The 22,747-nt window shown below is 58.5% G+C and overlaps 1 protein-coding gene across 1 annotated transcript in view; it reads left to right on the forward strand.

Annotated features, from left to right (window-relative positions):
• The window catches only part of LOC133346351 (uncharacterized), a 93,379-nt gene that overhangs the window by 63,536 nt on the left and 7,096 nt on the right, over positions 1-22,747 (forward strand). Inside the window, exons 10-25 of the mRNA XM_061557847.1 lie at positions 374-493; positions 1,038-1,152; positions 1,611-1,684; positions 2,781-3,048; positions 3,493-3,610; positions 4,561-4,693; positions 5,301-5,397; positions 6,073-6,197; positions 7,386-7,662; positions 11,108-11,310; positions 12,155-13,915; positions 16,348-16,504; positions 19,531-21,062; positions 21,179-21,607; positions 21,801-22,328; positions 22,372-22,592. Of these exons, the coding sequence (XP_061413831.1) occupies positions 374-493; positions 1,038-1,152; positions 1,611-1,684; positions 2,781-3,048; positions 3,493-3,610; positions 4,561-4,693; positions 5,301-5,397; positions 6,073-6,197; positions 7,386-7,662; positions 11,108-11,310; positions 12,155-13,915; positions 16,348-16,504; positions 19,531-21,062; positions 21,179-21,607; positions 21,801-22,328; positions 22,372-22,592 (6,158 nt within the window). The remainder of the gene's footprint in view (positions 1-373; positions 494-1,037; positions 1,153-1,610; positions 1,685-2,780; positions 3,049-3,492; positions 3,611-4,560; positions 4,694-5,300; positions 5,398-6,072; positions 6,198-7,385; positions 7,663-11,107; positions 11,311-12,154; positions 13,916-16,347; positions 16,505-19,530; positions 21,063-21,178; positions 21,608-21,800; positions 22,329-22,371; positions 22,593-22,747) is intronic.

Here is a 22,747-nt window from a genome sequence, read left to right on the forward strand (position 1 = left end):
ATGAAAGCGTTGCCTTGGCGTTAACTTGGGGATGTTCTAGTGATCAAAACAACGTGGCGACCACCGCACTCTGTTGTGCTGTGTTAATGCTCTATAAACTAGAAATACGCATGCGGTGCCGCTGCCGCATCGAAGTCTCACGGTACTTGTGTCGAATCCCCGTGGTCTTGTGTTCATTCTCTGCCGGTCTGCGCCCGCTCTCCATCGCACGAATGCTCCACGAAGCCACGGCGTGCTGCTGCTGTTGTCGCTGCGCCGTGTTAAATCCACACGAGTCCACACCGCACGGCGTTCATTCTCCGTGATTCTGCGAGCGTCGAGCTGAGCTCACGCTGCCCGCGGTCGACCTCCCTGCCCCCCCACCGCTCCGCAGGACTTCACGGTGATCAAGAAGTCGTCGCGCTCGCTCAGCACGGTGCAGGTGGAGTCGCCCTGGAGGCTCTCGCAGCCCTCCATCATCTCCAACATCGTGCTCATGAAGGGCCACGGCCGGGTGAGCGACCGAACGCGAACGCACAGGGGCCCTCGCGTCCCGCGGTGAGCGGGCGGTGAGCGGGTGGGCGAGTGGGCGAGTGGGCGAGCGGGCAGGCGAGTGAGTGAGCGGGTGAGTGGGCAAGTGAGCGAGCGGGTGAGTGGGCGAGCGGGCGAGTGGGCGAGCAGGTGGGCGAGTGGGCGTGCGAGTGGGCGGGCGAGCGGGCGGGCAGGCACGTGTTTTGAGCGAGATTGAGCGACCGAGTGCTTGAGTGGGTGGGTGAACGAATGAATGAGACAGTAATTGAGCGAGTTAGTGAGGAGGCGAGTGAGCTACAGAAAGAGGGGGGTTGGAGGGGGAGTGCAACTGAGTGAAAGGGTGACCAAGCTCATAATTCAGCGAGCAACTAGGTGAGCTGGGTGATTGAACGATTGAACGAGCGAGCGAGGGATTTAAGTGAGCAAGTGAGTTGAGCGTGAACGAGAGTGAGAGCGACTGAGAAATCGACGTGAACCACTGGGCATCAGTGCGGTCGTGAAGTCGCCATGCCTTTGCTGTCCCACAGGGCCTGGGGTTCAGCATCGTGGGAGGACAGGACTCGGCGAGGGGACGCATGGGGATCTTCGTGAAGACGATCTTCCCCAGCGGCGCCGCCGCCGCCGACGGACGCCTCAAGGAAGGTGTGGCCGGCACGGCACGGCACACGACCCCGCTTGACCTCCAACGCCTACCCCACCACCATCGTCACCCGCTCGCTCGCTCGCTCGTTCACTCACTCCACCTCCCCACCCCAGCCTCAATCACACTCCTCACCCGTACTCCATTAAGGTTGCGTCGACCTAATGGGGGCCCAGGAACAGGTTCAGATACCAAAATCTGGTAGCCGGGTTTGTGGTGCAATATGCACGAACACACCACACACCAACCCCCACACACACCAACACACACCACACACACCAACACACCACACACACCAGCACACCAGACACACCAACACCCCACACACACCAACACCCCACACACACCACACCACACACACAAACCACACACACCCACACACCAACACCCCACACCCACACACCGCACACACTACACCATACACACCACGTGACCGTCGTGGTGTGCTTGTTTTTCAAAGGCGACGAGCTCCTGGAAGTGAATGGGGAGTCGCTGCAGGGCCTGACTCACCAACAGGCCATACAGAAGTTCAAGGTACTCGGACACAGCCAACGCAGCGCCAAAAACACACACACGTTCGCGCATTTACAGACCCAGCAGGGTGGTGCAGTGGCAGTATGCACGTGTCCTGGGTTCACTTGAGAGACGCACTAATGCAGGAGGGAACACGTTCATTCTACGACCACAACGGGGTAACGACATAACCAGTAACCACAACGGCGTGACTACATAACCGGTAACTACATAACCGGTAACCACCACGGGGTGACTATATAAACGGGTCAGGTCAGTCGGCACACTGCCTGACCCACGATGCCGACCACGAAGAGCGGAGGCCATTCCAGCAGCCAGCCCCTATGGGACCCCAGGACCTCCCTTTTATGCCCCCCAGCGTGGCCTGGCTCGGTCCTCGGCCACGCCCCTGTCTGGAACTCACCAGAAGATTCTGGGCCATACACCACGTGTCCCTTCTGTCACCTTTGGCCCACATCCTTACCCTGTCCTGTCACGTGCCCTTGCCAGCCAATCGGGCTGCTACGTCCTCAGATGCCCCCTCTCTGCCAGCCACCAGAACCATGCCCCCTAGGGACCCTTTCCATGACATTGCATGCCCTACTGGCAGACAGGGCGACTACACTCCCAGTTCCCATCTCTATCAGTAACTGGCGCGAGGGGCCGTAGTGACCCATGATATGTCACTACACATGTATGAATGTTGAACTTCTTTCGCACCGTACGTAGCCAACCAATGAGCGCAGTTTGGCTACGTACGATGCGAAAAAAGTTCAACATCAGTTGAACACGTAGGCTTTCGCGACAAATATCATTAATAATAATACAGGTTTTTTTTGGGCTTAGATCGCATAAATATAAATGTGTCGTTAAATCCGCTACCACCCGACACAAGACGACCTCTTAAAAGCAAAGCGGACTCAGAATCCCGAATGGACCGAGGACGAATGGAATTCCACAATCGCGGAGCCTGGCAGCAAGAGGGCTCTGCCTCGCACAGAGAAAAGTTTACTACTGCTGCTGATGATGCTGCCGATGATTGTTTTGTTGAATCGACGCGTGGTGACCCCCCCCCTTCACTGCCCCCCCCCCCCCCCCCCCGTGTGCACGAGCGCAGCAGCTGAAGAAGGGCGTCGTGACGCTCACCGTGCGCACGCGTCTGCGCAGCCCGAGCCTCACTCCTTGCCCCACGCCGACGCGGCTCAGCCGCTCCAGCACCCCCAACTCCAACGCGAGCGGCGGGGGCACCTCGGTGCCGGACTCCGAGGATGGGGGGCTCAGCAGCTCCGGGGCGGGACCCAGCGTGGGGCCCGACGTCGCCATGGCGACGAGGAGGGGACCCGGGCCCAAGGACCGCGTCGTCATGGAGGTGGCTCTGCGCAAGGGTGAGAGGTGGCACGAGGGAGAGGGAGACCCCTGGGGTGGGAGCATGGGGAGAGGTGGGAGACGCGGTGAGCCGCGGGTAGATACGGGGACGCGCACAGTGCGTGTGCGCGACCCGAGTTCGATTCCTACTCACGGCCGACATCAGTGACGATTACACGCACCGGTCCTGGGCCTCGCCTAGGTAGACTCGGCCTCAAATGAGTACCTAGTGTGGTGTGTACACATCGCCGCTGGGAAGAGACAGACGCGACCGGGTGTGGTGCTGGCCGCCCGCCCCTCCCTGTGTGCCGTGCCGGACTTTGTAGGTGCTGCTCGCTAAATGGCACTTTCCCCAACGGTCCGCTCAAGGCTATACGGGGGAATCTTTGCATTTTTTGTTCTGCCTCCCTCCCCCACCGTGCTATGACCGCGCGGTTGCATCTCTGCGCCCTCGTCCGGAGCAGAGGCCGGCGTGGGACTCGGCGTCGTGGCGTGCTTCGTGGCGCTGGAGAACTCCGCGCCGGGGATTTACATCCACAGCCTCGCGCCGGGCTCCGTCGCCAAGATGGACGGGAGGCTCAGGTGTGCCACGTGCGGGGGGAGGGGGGGAGGACTGGGGGGGGGGGGGTCGTCGAACGCAGAGCCCCAGGGGGTCGGCAACCAGCGGCTCCGGAGCGGCATGTGGCTCTTTAAGGACCCACCGCCTTGTATTCACATGGCATCACATGGCATTGCGGCTATTGAAATATTGAGGTTTTTTTTTTTACCGATTTCGAAAAATAAATGCCTCTTCTTGTTATTTTGGTTTGACGACCGCCCCGGCGCGGACGAACCCCGCGGTGGCCTCGTCTCGATCGCCGTTCGTCAACGACGCAGCGCGCAGTCTCCTGCGATTCACTTTGCCCCATTCACTTCACGCTGGAGCGGCAGACTGGAATCGCACCGTGTGTTGAAGCTGTTGAGGACGGAGGCGTTTGACCGTCAGAAGCAAGGCAGTCTCATTCCTGATTTCGCCATTTCGTATATTTCCTTCCCTTTGCATTGTCTGTGAATGCATTTTTCCGTGTGTATTCACGTGTTCAACCCGTGGCACACTTCTGAAGTTACAGGTCGTACGCGTCCGTAACTACAAAGTCTGCGGTGGGAATATCGCAAAGTTGGCCGTTTTTTTATTTTAATAAACACAAGAGGGGTGATGAGGGGGAATCTAAATAATGGAAGAGGAAAGAGTCTTTAACTTATTTTTTTATTAATAAAGATTGAGGAGGCCTCCATCCAGCAATAAATTGATCACCGCGCTCCCCCAACTCCCATTTGCGCTCCTGCAGTGTCTTCATTTTTGTCAAAGCGTCCTCAGAGTTTGTTGTCCTTCCCACGCACCTCCGATTAGCACGGTCGGCCACGTACGGCGCGAAAGAAGTTCAACATACATACACGCACACGTACGTAGACGCCATTGCCCGTAGCCGCGATGTGACTTGATGTCGTCGTTGTTGCTGCTGCTGCTGCTCCTGCGTGCCGTCGCGGTGCAGCCGGGGAGACCAGCTGCTCGAGGTGGACTCGGTGAGCCTCCGGCACGCGGCCCTCAGCGAGGCCTACGCGGCCCTCAGCGAGTGCGGCCCCGGTCCCGTGAGCCTCATCATCAGCCGCCACCCGGACCCCAAGGTGCCAGTGGCCCACGCACGCGCCCACCTCGACGCACGCTCGTTCGCTTTTCGCTGGCGGCATTGGTGCACGAAGAAAAGATGTAGAACAAAAACTCGGCACGTTCGTCAATAACACTGTGGCCTTTAAAGGGAAAAAAATTCGGGCAATGGTTCTTTCTTAAAGCATAAATCTTTCACTTACTCACCCGTCCACCCACTAAATTATTCTCCCACTCATACAGTTATTCACTCACTCACGCGTTTGCTCACTCGCTCGTTCGCTCACTCACAATTAATTCACTCATTCGCTCAAAGGCTTAGTAGCTCACTCACTCCCTTGCTCACCCGCTCACTGACTCACAAGCCCATTAATCGCTGGCTCGCTCACAGACATCGCAGCTCGCTCGTTCACTCTCATGCTCGTCCACTCGCTCGCTCACTTACCCACTCCGACTCACTCGGACAAACACACGCGACAACAAACACCATGAATGGATGCGCTTTATTCAAAAGCGTTCCCGCCCGAAACACGAGACCACCGTATCCCCGGTGCACATCGGCCGGCGGCAGCCGCGCGGATCGTGGCCCCACTGCCCACCGTTCACTCCGTGCTCGTTCCGCTGCAGGTCTCGGAGCAGGAGATGGACGAGGCGATCGCGAGGCCAAACCCACGCAGCGCCACGAGCAAAGATTCCTCGCCGGCCCCTGGCGGCATCACCGCCGGTAAGGGCGCCACGGTGGCGAGATGTTAACTACCTCGCCTCGTATACAGGAGGTCGTGGGGTCGATCCCTCTATGTTTGGAGTTTGCGTGGTCTCTCTCCCCGTGGTCACGTGCATTTTTCTCCGGGTCCTCCAGTTGTTCCCTCCACATTCATATTCAACATGACGCGTTTCGAGTATTTGGCTGCTCTACATTTCCACGTGAAGATGAACCCATTTCGTTGAGTCATCACTTGCGACAGCCAGGTCGTTTACTGCAGACGAGCTATCTGGTCAAATGAAAAAACGATATAGTTTAAGTTTAACAACTTCGTCACCTCTGTATCACCTCCTCGTTGGCCATCGCATCACAGCAGTTGGTCTGGAGGGTGGCTAGCACTCGGATGGGCGACTGCCTGGGAGCTAGCAGGTGGTGTTTTAGACTTGGGCCGTGAGATGATCGGGAGATGGCGGCACAGCAGAGCATTCTCGCATCCACGTGTGCAGACCTTTGACGCACCAATACGCGTGTCCATGTAATGAAACGTCTGTGCGTTCATCTCTCCGTCTATCGGTGTGTCCGTGCGTGTGTCCACGCGTATTCACGGCTCTGTGCGTCCGTTCCCTCCCGCCACGCGCCCGCACGTCCGTGCCGTTCACGTGCCCGCGTGTCTCCGCGCCCGCGTCGTTCCCCCAGCACTGCCCCCCAAGAGCCCGGCACCCTCCCCGGGCCCCTCCCCGTCCACGCGACCCCGCCAGGTCGAGAACGCGACCTCCGCACTCAGCTGGACGATGCGGCGCTTCCTCGAGCCCATGAGCCGGGTGGGTCGAGCCCTTCCCCCCCTCCTCCTCCTACCCCGTCCCCCCCACCACGCACCGCCCCCACCCTCCCCCCCTTCCAGCCAGACTGCCCTGGGTGGAGCCGGGCGATGGGTGTGGGGGGGGCGTGGGGGGAAGCTGGGTATGCAGCAATGCAGAGATTGTAAGCCTTGGTGTTAGACAGTGCCGGATGATCCTAATAGCACAAGTAGCTACATATGTAGTAGCTACATATGTAGTAGCTGCGGGCCCCGCACTTTCAAGGGACCCACGCTAAATGCTTTAAAGCTATCAATTCCGATTCAGTGATTCTGCGCTTGCTCTATTACTATAGTACTATACTGCCTTCAACTTTTATGAACGACTGGATGTTTAAGGTTAGCGATTTGTCGTATTAGCTGGCTGTATAGCAAATAAAAAAATACAATTACTTTACTATGCAAGTAAAAAATATTTTGATGTATATGTTTTTTTTATTTAGGGCCTCTTTATAATATATGCTACAGGCCCCGCACTAGCTGAGTCCGGCACTGATGTTAGATTAGGGGTTTTCGTCAATCGCAGCCGACAAAACTGATCAATCTGGTAGCTTTTCATTTCGCTGGTCTGGAAGTTTGTCCCACACCCCAAGGTGGGCTGCCATTGGGAACCGTGCCCATTTAGATTTCACAGAGAACCGGTGCAGGTGGGTGGGACGTTTCCTATGTTGGCAAGCACAGCACCAGCTACTAATTTAAGGCTGAGTTGACCTTGGGAGGCCCAGGACCGGTTCAGATAAACGCCGCTGGTGTTACACCATGAGCGGGTGATATCGCAGCGTACTAACCACTACGCCACCGCTCTCCACTTGTCACACTTATGCGCACGTGCAAACAAAACAAAGATCCCCCGTATAGCCTTAATAGACTGTTAGGGCAAGTGCTGTTAGCGAGCAACTATGAAGGCCGACACGGCACATGAGAGGCTGGGTGGCCAACATAACGCCCGGCCGCCTTTGTCTCCCTCGTGGCGATGTTTACACACCGCACTAGGTACTAATGTGAGGCTAAGTCGACCTAAGGGAGGCCCAGCACCGGTTCAGATATTCGTCGCTGGCATTGGCCTTGAGCGGGAATCAAACGCGGGTCGCAGTGTTCGGAGCTCAGTGCGCTAACCGCTGCTCCACCGCTCCCCACACGCGCACACACGCAGCAAGGATCCGTGAGCTCGGAGGCAGAGCTCTCCCAGTATTTCCCGGCCGAGGCGCCCGCACACCCGGCCGCCCTGGACAGACCGGACATCCCTGGCACTCCTCCTCCCCCTCCAGCTCATCATCCTGCTGCTCCTCCTGCTGCTCCCCATCCTCACGTCGGCTCCGGCGCTCACGGCAACGCGGGGCACGGCTCGCCCGCCCCGCCGTCCACGCGGGGAGCGGTGCCGCCGCCCTCGACGCCGCCGCCGCCGCTGGCACCGTCGGCATCGTCGCACGGTGCGTGACTCGGCGTTCCCGGTCGAGGTTCATCCTCCTCTGTTGCTGCCCCCCCCCCCCCCCCCGTAGCCTGCGACTCCCTCCCTACCCCCAGCTGCCCGTGTTGCCGACTCCCTGCCCCCTGCTCAAGTCCAGGCTCATCTAAAACAAAACTATTTTATTTTATTTTACCAGGTAAGGCCCACTGAGCTGTGTAGCTCTTTTTCAGATGCGACCTGGCCACAAACAATAGCTCAACGAAGTGGCTTATCACGTGGACATTTCTTGCAGCCAATTACTCTGAATGCACTTTGATTCTAAACGTGGAGGGAAAAAACGGAGGAACCGGAGAACAATCAACACGACCACAGAGAGAGAGAGAACATGCAAAATCGTAATATACAGCAGGCGTCGTCAGGGTCGAGATCGAACCCACGACCTCCCGCACACCAGGCGAGGTAGTTAACAACCTCGCCACTGTGGTGCCCTGCACCGGAGCCCACGGGCAGGAGGGCCCTAGACGCCTGGCTATGAAGAAGACAAGGCAGGCAGGGAGGGAGGGGGGTGTAAATTGAGCAGGGGAGCCCCCCATTACACTCCTCACGCCCCACGTGCAAACCGCGCCGCTGGGAGCGGCTGACTCGCCGCATGGAGGCCGTGCGTCGCCGGCTGCTGCTCAAGGCCACGAGGCCGCAGGTGCCACCGCCCCTCCCTTCCTCACCTCTCCCCTTCTTCCTCGGCCCCCCCCCCCCCCCCACAACGCACGCCTTCCCGTGTCCCCCACGCGCAGCCAGGAAACCGTGGGTGTGCGAGGGGAAGCGGCGAGGCGCGGGGGAGCGCCGGGAGGGGCTGGCGGGGAGCGTGGGAGCGCACGCGCTGCGCCAGTCGCTCGCCAGCCTCGCAGTTGTCGCCCGCACGCTCGACAAACCCTCGCGCCTTCCCCAACACCTCGCATTTTTACCGGATTCGATCCATGAAAGTCTGAGTCCATTTCACGATGATTTTATGGGGGGGGGGGGGGGGGGGTGGTTTCTACGCATGTGTTTGTGCCCCAGAGCCACACTGTGGGCTGCCGAGGGTAAGTGCAGCAACATCCATTGCAGGTGGCGTGCCCTCTGTGTTCCACGCTCTCACCAACCCGCACTGACCGGCGTCGCGAAATATCAGAATCGAGAATATTTCTTGACTCTGGATGGAATCCAATGAGCTGTGCAGTACATCTGTGGCGACCAAATACACACACCATGGACAAATACGGTCGCCACAGCAGGAATGACAGTCGTAATAACAACTTGTGTGTGGTGGTGGTGGTGCTGGTGGCCCCAACACAACCCACCCCCGCCCCCTCCCCCGTCGTCTGCGGGTCCCACCCCTGGCCTCGTCGTTGATCCTCTTCCGCAAAACGTCCCCTGCGTCGCCGCGCGCGGGTGGGGTGGGCAGGCGGGGGGGGGTCACGAGGGGACATTGGGGAAACGGAGTGGGCGGGCCGGTTTGAATTACGACCTTCATCATAACACCCCCCCCCCCCTCGTCGCATCTGTTTCCTGCGAGAGGGAGGGGCGCGATGCGTCCGCTGGCAATCGCCGCCCCTTGACGCCACAGAGAGAGTCCCTCCCCCCCACCACCCTATTCATTGACTCTGTCGTTTGGCTACCGTGGCCGAGCCAACGGGCACGATGGTGGTTTTGCAGGTGCACGTGCGCACGTGCTTTGCGCATTGGACTCCCTTCGCCCACCGCCCGTAGGCCAACCACGCGACGTACGGTTGGCGAATGAAGCGCAAAGAACACCCAACGCAATGCGTGCCGTCAATGGCACTGCGCCGGAGAGGGATGGATGCAGGGCTGGCGTGGCGACGTTTTGGATGTCGAACTTCTTTCGCCACCGTACATAGCCAACCGTGCTCATCGTAGGTGCCGGCGGAAGAACAACAAAAGGTCGATGGCCGAGAGAGCCGCCGACCTGGTCGGTTGCAGCGCCTATGAGCACGATTGGCTACGTACGGTGCAAGAGAAGTTCAACATACTTATAGTCGAACAACCACCGATGTGAACTTTCGACGTGAGCTCTGTGAGTTGAACGCGGTAGCGTTGTTTATAATGTTGGCGCAAATTGTGTCGCGATGGAAGAGTAGGTCAAATAACCTTTTAGAGGGGGGCTTTCTATAGCCTCCGCTAGGGGGGGGGGCTTCCACCAGCGGTGGCGCGATTGAGCAATTGCAGGGCTGCGCCTTGACCTTTTAACCTTTTACCAATCGACAAAAAAATAAAACGGTGGCCTGCGGAAAGGGACGCAGCCTGCGGTGGCCGGGTGACTGAAATGTCAAATCGTTGAGCCGGCACCGCTGAGATCCAGGGGTTTGGATCCCGGTCTCAGCCACCCGCGATCAAACCTGGTTCTCAATTCTAGTGCACGTCTAGCCACGGCCTGGTCACCGATGACTGCATCATGAAAATTCCTGCTGTGAGGTCGGGTGGGCAAGTACTGCCCTCCTATGTGTGGACCAGAGGTCGCTCGAAGCCTGTCTCCCAGAAGTAGCTCTGTGACCTCCGCTCCCGCGGGCCGTTCTCCAGCACGCGGTGGGGTTACGCTGCCGTGCGAGAAATCCGGGGCAAACACAAATTGTGTGGGGGGGGGGGGGGGTGGGGAATACCAAAACTGGAAGAAGAGAAAAAAAGGGACAGAGACACGTGTTGACAGATGTTCCTCATTCCGTCTCGGTTTCGACCTTTCTACTGCTGACAGTTACACACGGAATGAGCTGCGGAAGCTTAAAATAAAAATCAAGACAGACGTTGGGGGGGGGCAAAAAACACACTGACGAGGCGCTTATCGGATTGTGCAAACATGGCCAACACGTGTGTAATTCGGAGAGAGGCATTATGAGCCGCACGGCTTCCTGTGTCGGGATATTTATTTCATTGCGAAGGTCGCAAGGCAAGTTGCGTGACGTTCGTTTCACAAGCTCTCCTCCCCCCTCACTCGCCCGCTCTCTCTGCCGGCATCGGCGCTCGTTCAGATCGCAATCCGGTCCCGCCTCGGCTGCCTCCAGTCGAGGCCGCGTTTCCCCTTCTCGCAATTGTTTACAAGCAGCTTCTTCTATCCAACGTCTTCTTATCTTCGCGAGTAAATACTCGGTACGTATGTTGAATTTCTTTCGCACCGTACGTCCCCAATCGTGATAATCGGAGGTGCGGGGGGTGTTGGAAGGACAGCGTATATATTCATTTTGAAGAAAACAAAGTGCGGAGCTAAAGAGGTGAGTTCTGCGATGATTAAGTGTTCTTATTTATTCAGATGGAACTGTTCCCGGCCACGGCGGAAACGGCCAACGTTAACGTGCGCGGCCGCCACGGGCATCGCTCGGAGCGTGCGACTGTTCCCCGGACGTTCTTAGAGCGTGCGACTGTTCCCCGAGCGTTCGTGAGCCCCCCCACCCCACCCCACGCATCTCTCTACCTCGCAGGCAGGGGACACGCCGGCCGGGACACCAAGTGGGAGAGGCATTCGGGTCGCGACGCCCGGCACGAGAGACGTCCGCAGCCCGCCTCCACTCGGGCAGAGGAGGCGACGTTGCAACAGCAGCGGCGGCAGCAGCAGCAACAGCAGCAGCAACAACGGCTGCAGCAGCAGTTGCAGCAGCAACTACAGCAGGAGCTACAGCAGCAGGTGGGGAGGGTTCCACCGGATGTGTCTGGGTGCTTCGACGTGTTGCGGAAAAAAATCTGCCTTGACAATGTGGATGCACGTTCTGAAAACGATATCTGTCTCAAAAGTTGACGATTGTGTTCCTATGCCTGTCCTCTGCTGTATAATTCTGTTCGGGTCAGATTTGAGCGAAGGGAATTTGATAATGATGATTGTGTGACGCGTGCATGCTCCCCGCACCGCACCTACAGCTTAGCATGGTTGGCTACGTACGGTGCGAAAGGAGTTGAACGTACATGCATATGTACGTGCGCGGCTCTTTTGTCAATCCACTGCTGAATGAGGGCCTCCCCACACCGTGCGGGTCGTGGTGGTGATTGGACTGTACTTCTCCATGCTGGTCCGCGCGGGTTGATTAGGGTTGGTGAGGGTTGGTGAGGATTGGTGAGGGTTTACGAGGGTTGGTGAAGGTTGGTGAGGATTGGTGAGGGTTGGTGAGAGTTCATGAGGGTTGGTGAGGGCAATAATATCATGTGTATAAGAGCAAATATTATTCCATTAATATCTTGCCGAGTGTCAAGGGAAGCTAATCCAGTTCCCTATAGGGCATCGATTAAAGGACCATGCACAGGGGCCTTCAGCTGCGTGACTGACAGTAAAGACGCTAAATAAGAGCCAGGCGTGTCGTCACGGCACCAGCAAAGCCACCGTGACATCGCGCCCGTGAAGCCTAACGCAACGCCACCGCTACAATCGTGCGACTCGCCATAACTCCGGAGTGCGCTTCCCGCCCCCTCCCCCCAACCCCCCCTCCCCCCCCCCCCCACGAAACAAACACCTCTTTGACGCGTGAATCCCTAAACAGTTGCACGGGCCCCAGCCGCCGTCGAAACAAGACGCCCGCACCGCCAGGGGCCCCACGGACGCCAGCAACCACTCTTCGACAGCGCGCGAGGCCTCGCCGGAGCCAGCGAGGAGTTCACCTCCATCCGAGCGAACGCCGAGCGCCGCCGCCGCCACCGGCACCTCCGCCGCCGCCGCGGCGCCGCCGCTCGTCCGCAACCGGCAGGTGGAGGTGGCAAAGCAGGCGGTGCCGCCGGACAGCCCTCAGGCGTCGCGCAGCCCCCTGCTGCGGCAGCGGCGTGTCTTGCGCTACGAGGACGACGGCCTGAGCGACGAGGAAGGCGGCGGCGGGCGACCGGCGCAGGAGGGACGGGGCCCGGCGGGGAGGGGCGGCAGCTTCCGCGCGTGCCGGGCGGCCCGGCGAGGGAGGGCCGCCGATCGCCCCGTGACCGACGCGGCCGCCGACGGCCCTTCGCAAGCGCCGTCTCCGTCGTCCTCTGCCCTTTCCGCGGCGGCAGCGGCGGTGGCCGTGTTCTCGTCGTCGTCCTCGTCGCAATCGTCGGCGGTCAAGCGGGAGCTGGCCAACTCGGGCATCGTCATCGCCACCTCGTCGGTGGAGGTGGACGACGAGAGCCAGGACAGCGACTTCTTCTGCTACGGCGGCAACGCGCGCGCCGCCAGCAGCGACGTGCCCAGCTCGCTGCACGGCAGCTCGCTCGAGTCGGAGGACGGGCCCGGCGTGGGCAGGGAGCGCGGCGGCGACTCGCCGTTTGTGCCCATCCGCGGCACCACCGCCACCACGTACTTTGACTACGCGGGGGGCGCTGCGGACACTTGCGGCGGCGGCAGCGGCGGCGGGGGTAGCGGGTTGACCGTGGGCCGACACGCGGACCCGTGGAGCGACGGAGAGGTGAGTTGCGCCGCCGGCGGACAAATCGATTTCAAGCGATCGCCCAAGCTGGAGCACAAGGCGGTGATGCGCGTCAAGAGCATGCTGAGCGTAGAGTGTCCACAGCAGCAGCAGCAACAGCAGCAGCAGATCATCTCATGCCAGACACAGTCGCCAACAAACAGAACCACAGCCAAGTCCCAGGCGAAGGGTGGATCGGCCGACACCTCTGCAGTCGAAGCTGCAAGGTCGGAGGGTTCGGACTTGGGGGACACGGAACCCGTCACTACGGAGGCGGCTCCTAGTGAGGCCTCCCGCTCTGCTGGAGTGGAGGGAGCGGACGATGCTTCACACGGTGACGGCTCGGGTCGGACCGGTCGTTCCGGAGAACGTGGCGTGGCCGTGCCACGCGCGGACGTGTCGTCATCACAAGGCCTGGACGGCGAACTTCCGGACTCTGTGACGTGGACCGATTCTGCTATTCATATCCACCGCGAAAGCGAACTTCGCAATCTATCCGGCGCTGCGGATCTGACCAACCGCGTGGGGTCGGACATCCGTGCCGACGCCAGGAATCCAACGGTGTCCGTCCCGCCTTCCAGAGGACGCGACGACGGTGCGCCCCCCGCTCTCGTCGGCGGCGACCCGGCCTGCCGGCGCGCGGGGGAGGGGGCCGCGGGCTATGACCGGCCCTCGAGACCCGGCCCAGCGCGCTCCGTCGTGAACGGCGACGGCGAGGGGGGTCCCCGGGGCGGGCGGCCCGGGTCGTACGACCTGCAGGTGGTGCAGATCTCGAGGCGGGAGTCGGAGACGTTCGGCCTGGACCTGGAGATCAAGCCGGCGCCCATGCGCGTCTACATCAAGGAGCTCAAGCGCGGCGGAGTGGCCGAGCGGGTGAGCTGACGCGTTCGTGCCGGCTCTCTCTTTGTGCAATGTCCGGTAGCGACGGGAAGCAACGGAACTCCTCTACGATTCCCTGTTTTGGCAAATCTTAGTCCATTTGGATTTCTAGCCGAGCAGAGCGTCACACGTGTCTGTGTGCGAACGGCCCACTGGAGGAGATATCGCAGGACTGCGGCGGAGAGCCCTTCGAGGGACACGTTGTCCACGCTAGGGGTCCTCGCACTTTGTTATCCGCCCTCACATGAGCCGTGGCCGGGTTCGTGGTGCGGTGCCCGGACCACCGTTCACCTGACACTGGGCATAGGCAGGACAGGATTTTGCAGTGAATACATTTTTCCTCCCATTATGAAGCTGCGGTGATCTTAAAATTATGGTACGTGTATGTGTTACCTCCAATATCCCTAATATGTGTTGGTGCGTTTTATAAACGCACGTTAAGCAACACTTTGCTCACACATTTTTTTAAATTCTAATTTAAGAAAAAACGAAAGCATAAGCATCGACGGCTCCTCCGTGAGAAACGTAGCGTTTCTTACGACTTTGTAGGTTCTTCTAAACGAATCGTATCGATTTTACGTAATTTCCACGGGCTCTTGTTGATGTCGTAGAAAAGCGACCGGATAGGCGAGCGCCCGCGAGCACGAGGTTCAGTAGAGATATCGCCCGTTCCAGGAAACATTCGTGGGGTTTGGGGTTTTTTTCGTTTCCATTGGAAGCCCAGGTGTTCCTTATCACCGCCGACACATTTGGTTCCTGCCGAGTAAACTCCTGCTGCCACCCGCCCTCGCCGCCCTCAACTTCTGCCCAAGGTGCCCTCCTCCGAGGCTTTGCCCCCACCCCCCTGGGACGCTGCGTTTTAACGCATTCGTCCGCCCCAACGTCGGCACGGTGAAGTGGAGCCCGCTTGTTTAAAGGTGCGGGTGTGCGACGACGCGGTGAGGGCTCGCGGGCTCTGATAGACCGTCGCCTTGCGCTGTCGAGGGAGCCGAGGTAGGGAGGGCCGAGGAGGAGGCAGCGGCGGCGGGAGTGTGGGGGTCAGCCCGGTTCACTTTCTCAAGGTCCCTCTGTGCGTCCGTTCGTCTGTCCGTACATCCGTACGTCCGTCCGCCCGTGCGTCCGTCCATACATCCGTGCGTCTGTCTGTCCGTACATCCGTGTGTCTGTCTGCCCGTCCGTCCTGACGTCTCTTACGTCCGTCCTCATCAGATGCGTGACTGCGAGTTGACACGGACGCGGCGTTGCGTTGCGTGCGATACTGCGGGGTTAAGATTTTTGTAAACTCTGCACGTGGGTAAGCGAGCAAGGAGCAAATCGGTGATCATCTATATTTTTTTTGGGGGGGGGAAAGGAAATGTTACGTAAAGAGTGTGCGTACTGCGTGAGCATATACAGATGCTTCAGCCAGGTGTTTAAGTTCATTTGGTGGCGCAGCAGCGGTCCAAGTTGTGCGACTCCCGTGTGTCGACTCCGTGTCGTCATTGATATCCTCATCGTCGTGACCACCACCACCACCACCATCATCTTCAATCATCCCAGTGTAGTCTGCAGCGGTTGACCTACAGTGTCGTGGTTAGTGCACTGCGCAACGAACCCAGCCACCCGAGTTCGATTCCCGCTCACGGCCAAAAGTTGTGAAGTTTCGAACGGGTCTTGGCCCTCACCTAGGTCGACTACGCCTTAAATGAGTACCTGGTGCTGTGCGTAAACATCGGCACTGGGTGGTAGGCAAACGTGGTCGTGCGCTGTGCCTGCCTTCGTAGGTGCCCGCTTAACGGAACCTACCTCAACAGTCTGTTGAGGCTATACGGGAAGGGAGGATCTTTGTATGAACACATCCAGAAAAAAGCTGCAGGTTCACTGAAATGCGTGCGGCCGTGCGGTGGTTCGATTCCTGTTCGACGACCCCAGCGACCTGTGTTCGACTCCGGGCCCCGGCTAGCGTCAGTGGCCAGTGACATCCGAACTTGTGTCAGGTACCTCTCGAAGGGCACCTCATCCCTCAACGAAGACCCGTCCCGCACTCCTACGCGAGTGTAACTCTGCCTCTTGATACCAAGATCCAGGATGGTCATGTCTATGTGCCGCTTCTTGGTGGCAGCCCCAACATTCTGGAACGCTATCCCTCTGCACATTCGCAGCATCACCTCAATCGCCTCCTTCAAGAGACACTTACAAACTCACCTCTACAATCATGAGCTTTCGAGCGACTCTGAGCTTGGCTCCGCGCCTCTGAGTTGCGGCCACTACGTCTGCAAATTTGCGCGTGTTACAAATTGAACTATTATTATTATTACTATGTGCGTGCGCGTAACGTGTGCGTTCACACACTACCCTGGGCCTCGCCTAGGTCGACTCGGCCTTAAGCGACGACCACGGGGGGGGGGGGGACGAGACGAGCTATTGAGGCCTGCGCGTGTCCGCAGGAGGTGGGCGCCCGCCTGTGCTGCGGCGACGAGGTGCTGTGCGTGAACGGCGTGACCCTGTCGCTGCTGGAGCCCGACGAGGCCTGCCGCCTCTTCTGCAACCTGCCGCTGTCCTTGCGCATGGTGCTGCGGCGAGACGCCACGCGCTCACTCCCAGGTGGGTCCGCCTCCTCCTCGCCCTCCTCCTCATCTACCTCGTCCTCCTCCTCCCCCTCGCCCTCCTCATCCACCTCGCCTCTTCATCCCCCTCACCCTCCTCCTCCTCGCCCTCCTCATTCTCATCCCCCTCTTCCTCCTCGCCCTCCTGCTCCTCACTCCTATCCTCGTCTTGATCCTCCTCCTCCTCATCATCCTCATCAACTTCGCCATAGTCCCGCCTTGTTGTCCTTCCCCCGCATCTCCACGCCTGTCAAACCCTTATCAGCAGTGCCCCCCACCTTATTACAGACCAATTCAGACCGTATCGGTCACCCCGTGCCCTTATAAAGCTCAACGTTCATCCTGCAAAGTCCCATCACAAGGGAGAAACACAAACAAATAGACATTTTTCATCTCCATATTAAAACTCCTGAATTGACCTGAACTCAATTTCCCTGTACAAGACTACGGTGTCAACCGTATGGGTTGACACGGTATGCATCTCCGATGAGCACGGTTAGCTACGTACGGTGCGAAAGAGGTTGAGAGTACATACGTGCACAGCTCATTCGCATTATCATTGTCATTCTAATCATCGTCTCCATAGTCACAGTTTAACACGTAGGCTTTCATCACCAATATTATCCAAGATAAAGGGGTTTTTTTAAGGGGGGGGGGTTAGATCAAGAGGACTTCACAATTCTGACTGTCGCCCGATGAAGCTGGTTGTAATCACCAGCGAAACATCGGAACCCGAATTGTAAATGTTGTGGGTTTATTCTCCAACACCCCGTTGTGCTGAACTAGCAACTAATTATGAGCATGTTTCGTTGGCGTGGCGAAACCTTGCCAACTGGCTGTTGTCAGGCGGTGGCGTGTTTAACGAAACACGTTTATCTGTCCGCGATCCAACCGCAAAATAAAACCCCTTTATCATTCATAATCATACTCTGTACACTTCACCTCGTCCTCATCATCCTCCTAAATTGTCATCTTTTCCTCCACCAGCTCCTCCTCCTCCACCTTTCCTACCCAGCATACCACAACCAGTATGCACTGTCCCTCTGGCCTGTGGCTGCCACTCCTAGCCGTGTCACCTATTACAACCTATCGGGAACATATTTGGCGAGAAATTATACTACCAGTCAGATGGTGTGATTCGGTTATCACATTCGATCAAACTATTTTTTTTACCGAAATGAATGTTTTTATCTTTTCCTGCAATGTGCTGTGCAAGGTGGCCGTGGAAAGTTCATTCCGCGTCGTTTGACGTAAACGGTTGTTCCTGTACAATATCTAGAGCCGCTTGGAGTGTTAGGTCGCGATACAAATCCACGTTATGTTTATGATGAATATCATCATCATCATTATTAGTATTACGAACCCCGGATCGGCTCCGTGTCTCTCGCTTCACGCGACTCAGCCGCCCCTTGTCAGCGCCACGCTCCGATAATGAACATTAACCACCGCCCCCCGCCGGCTCAGCCCGAGCTGTAACTAAACCCCACGGTCAGGAAGGATGTGGATTTGCCAGGGATTGGTGGGGGTGGTGGGTGGGTAGATGGGGAGGTGGGTGGGTGGGTGGGGGGCTCCAGGATATCCAGCGCCTGTGTTGACAGCGGCCGGGGTGCGTAATTGTGTGATTGATCGTCTTCCTGCGTCAGGGTCTCGTGTTGACCCCCTCCTCACACTGCTGCTGCTGCTGCCTGCTGCACCTGGGCCTTGGGGGTGTAGCAGCAGCAGAAGCAGCGAGAGTATAAAGCAGAAGCAGCAACAACAGCAGTAGAAGCGACAGCTGCAGTAGAAGAAGAAGTAGCTGCAATAGCAATAGCAACGGCAGCAGCAGTAGGAGTAGCGGTGAGGTTTGCTTCGCTTGTCCGAGAAGTTACAGCCCTCCTGGTATAGGCCAACATGCCGACGCTGCTAAAGTATCTCTTAAATCATTCAATTGGGAATATGCATAGCAGGCAATATCGCTTGCCCTCCTGTGAAAAACTTGGCAGGACCCTCCTGAAAAAGAGCCACAAGACTCATAAACGAGATTTTTTTTGGGTGAAGAAGTCACGCTGACTGACACGCGCGTCTCCCCACCTTCTGATCCTTGCGACTTGTATGTATGTATGTTGAACGTCTTCTACATCGCCACTAGAGAGACAAAGGTGGTCGTGGCTTTTTTCTGGCCACCCACCCCCTCGTGTGCCGTGCCGGCCTTCATAGGTGCTCGCTAACAGCGCTTGCCCCAAAGGTCTGTTGAGGCTGTATGGGGGATCTTTGTCTTCGTCTTGAATTTCTTTCACACCGTACGCAGCCAACCGGGCGGGAGTCAGTTGGGAGGGTGTTGAGCCTTGAGCCACTCAGTGAGGCTTTCCCGGATAAGCAAGTTGATTAATAATGGCAAATGTGTGTGTGTGTGGGAAGGTATGGGAAGTGGTTAGTGCACTGCGCAGGGAGATTTGGGTTTAAGTATTATTGGTCACACACCAACGCTTGGTCAACTCAAACCAAATGCGCAACAGTGGTGCCGTGGTGGGTAAATAAGTACGAGCACCGGGAAAACAAAGACGGTCAGTTTAAGTACAGAAGTAGGAGCCCTTTAAGACCCAAGGTCCAAACAAAACCATGGAATGGAATATCGGCGCAGAAAGAACGAACAACGTCAGGCCAATTCAACGATTATATTACATTAGTTGCTGCTAAAATTAAATATTCAGACGATAATGTCTTCACATCACTGAGTGTGTACATATATGTACAGTGAGCACAACCATTACAATTTTAACAACATGACAATATTCCTACTTGTTTCTGCTGTAACTAACAAGTACTGGGGTTTACCCACAAAAAGCCACATTTATCAGTAAAATGAAAATCCGTTTGAGTTCTTGGTACTTTGTATGTTGAACTTTTTTCGCCACCATACGTAGGCAACCGTGCTAATCAGAGGTGCGGGGGAAGGACAACAAACTAAACACGCGTGAGTCATCGTAATGCTGTAGTAGTAGCAATAATAATCATATCAACCAATTTTATTTTTTAATTCGGCAGCAGCAGCAGCAGAGAAAGGCACCATGAGCTCGGGCACTATGGCAGCAGACCCCCCTCCGATGGGGGAGGGGGGCCCGGCGTGCCTGCAAGGCGAGGCCCGGCAACGTCGCTGCGACCCCGACCCCGACTCCGGCCCCCTCGTCAGCGAAACGAAACGGGAAGCGGCAGGGGAAGCGGAGCTCTCACTGCGAGCGCCGATCGCGGAACCGCAACAGAAGCAGCAGCAGGAGGAGGAGGGGGAGGGGGAGCAGCAAGAGAAGCAGCAGCAGGAGGAGGAGGAGCAGCAAGAGAAGCAGCAAGAGGAGGAGGAGGGGGAGCAGCAAGAAAAGCAGCAAGAGGAGGAGGAGGGGGAGGTACCGCCTCCTCAAGGCAAAGGCGGAGACGATGACAACAGCGACGACAACAATAACGATGACCACAGCGACATCCCCGTGTCATACATCGACGACGTCCTCGACCAGATCTTGTCCGAGGACAGGGGTGGCAGCGACGGCGGCGGCGGCGGTGACGGCCCGGGAGAGGGAAGCGCGGTGCCACTGGCGGGCGGAGTCGGCAAAGTCGGCACGGAAGCGATAGAAGGAACGAGCGGAGGCGGCAGTGGCAGCGACGAGGAAGCGAGAGAGCGGAGTGCGACAGAACCGCGCCCCGCTTCCCTCCCCGCGCTAGAAAGTTACGACCGCGAGGGAGACCGGCGCGGGACAGAGCGGGAGGCGCGGGACCGGCGCGCGGATGGTTTCTCGGAGAGGGACGATCCCGCAAAGCTCGCGGCGCCAGCCGACTGCGACGAGCACACCCTGCGCCGAGCAGGAGGATCCCGCCGAATGGAGCGACGCCCGGCAGGGGCGCTGACCGCAGGACGAGGCGACGGGACGCACGGTGGCGATCCGTGCTCGGAGGCGTTCGTCGTGGCCGAGCGAGCGCCCGTGGCCTCGGATCCTCGGAGCGAGGCCGCGGATGTCGGGGCCGATGAAGACGCCGCTCACGTCAAGGTGCTTGGTGGACGCGTGCCCGACGCGGGCTCGGCTCCTGCCATGGACAATGAAGTCTCGTCCCTTCCACGAGCAGACCGTTGCCAGGGAGATGAGCTTGTTGAGCCGGGACTGCAAGCTGTGACTGGCGGAGCGGTGGACGGAGGCGAGGGGAGGAGTGAAAATCCGAGGCAGATGGAGGACGACGTTTTTGTGCAAGGAGAGGTCAGAGACGTTAAGATAAGACCCCACTCACCTCCAGCGCCGAGCTTGGACTTCAGTGACCCCAGGGCAGAAGCCTTAGGGATGAATAATCGGGAACATCCAGAGCTTCCGCAGGAGAGGCCAGCACTTCAGGGACTGGCCTGCACGGCGGTTCATCACACCTTCTGCGATGGTCAAAGTCCTGCCAACGTGGCCAAGTCCGACCGTCCTCCCAAAACGCTCCCGAAACCCAAGATCCCGCTCGCGCAACTCCTGCAACGTGCCGATAGCCAAAACTTCTCCCTCGACGAGCCTGCCAGGAAGCGCCGCCTGCCCCGCGACCGCGAGAGCGGACCCCGAGCCTGATAAACGCACCTCTCACTCGGCGGCCAGGGTGTCGTTTGTGACTCTCTCCGGTCCTGAACAGCCGCTGGACAAGGACAGGGCAATTGAAGTGACAAACATTGCGACGGCAGGAGGAGCGGCCAGAGGCGGTGGTGTGCAGGCCCGTGAAGCCCATGACGCCCGGGCAGATCTTGTCGAGGAGGCACTCGAAGGAGTGGGTGGCCACAAAGCCAACGGCGGATTCCTTCCGCGCCTTCAGCACCGCCAGCATGGGCGACGAGAAGTCCAAGCAGAGATCGGCGGCGGTGGGGAGAGCCCAGAGCTTCCAGCCCAAATCGCCGCTGGTCGCGAGCCGATCCTTTCCTAGCGGAGCTTCTTCGGAGGGCAAGAGAGTGAGTGGTGTCGGCAGTGGCAGCACCGCGCCCGCCAAGTTCTTGAAGGTGAAAGCGACGTCGGTGATGCTGGACGACGCGGAAGACGTTCCCACGGAAATGGATGAGCGGGCCTTTCCGCCGAGTTCCAGAGGCGACGCAACAATTGCTGAAGGCAATGAGAAGATCGTGATCCTCCCGTGCACTGGTACAACGACACAGGGGCAATGGACCGCGAGCCCCATGGCCGGTGACGTTGAGAGGAGCGCGCTGTCCGATAGTCAGCCACGAAAAGTGAAATGGGCTGACACAGAAAAAGATAAATCGAGGGTGGCGGACTCGATTGAGAATTACCAAGCCGACCGGCTTGTCTGTCCGCCAGAAGATCTGCTCCTTCGAAAGCCTCTTCGGCATCCAGGACACTCCCCTGTCCGGGCTGAAACCGGGGGACAGGAGGTCTGTGGTCGGGTACGTCCCCGTCAGGTCACTCGGACGAGGACAAGCCAACAGCTTTGCTGAGAAGGACGTCGCGTTTCACGGCGGGAAGAGGGAAAACCTCCTGCAGCTCTCTAAGTCAACATCGTTGGATGTTCATTCTTATCAGATGACGAGCAAAAGCAAGGACGTGGCACAGGCCAAGAGGATCTTCCACGAGAGGACCTCATCCGCGGACGGACACACGTTTACCGACAGGGGTCAGACGGCGAGCGCGGAGAGTTGCCCGTCCGTCGACACGAGTCCTCCTGCGGCCGCCGGAGCCGAGCACCATCCCGTGGCAAGCTCATACTCCGTCTCCCGCTCGAGGACGTCTGGCCACCTCGTGAAGCGGCCGAGCGACGATGCCTCGCCCGCTGGGAACTCCGCCTCGTCGAAAAGCGACGACCTGGAAATCCCGTCGAGCTCGCCAGCGGTGCCGCGATCGCCAGCGGCCCGGTCCGCTCATTGGCGGGTAGAGGTTTTGCGGGACGAGGCTCTGCCAGCTCCTCCAAACACCGCTGCCGCCACAGCTACCGCTGCCGCCACAGCTACAGCTACCGCTGCCGCCACAGCTGCAACTACCGCTGCCGCCACAGCCCCCGCGAGCAGCAGCTCCCCCGAGTCGGCAGTCCGACGAGGACAGCATTTCAGCAGCGGACAGCGACAACTGCCAGCTGGACCGCAGCTTCTCCATCAGGTGAGGCGAACGGTGGCACCGTGGCGCGGTGACGCACAACGTCGGTGGACCCGTGCCATGGAGGCGAGTGAGGGTTGTTGGTTCCCCTAGGGATTTGAGAAACTCCCAAAGCAGCTTGCTTTGGGGTGAGGTGGTCAAAAGTGTGAGTTGTGCAT

This window comes from Lethenteron reissneri, chromosome 24 (genome assembly GCF_015708825.2).
Source record: "Lethenteron reissneri isolate LAM-NWPU_2019-01 chromosome 24, ASM1570882v1, whole genome shotgun sequence".
Lineage (NCBI taxonomy): Eukaryota > Metazoa > Chordata > Hyperoartia > Petromyzontiformes > Petromyzontidae > Lethenteron > Lethenteron reissneri.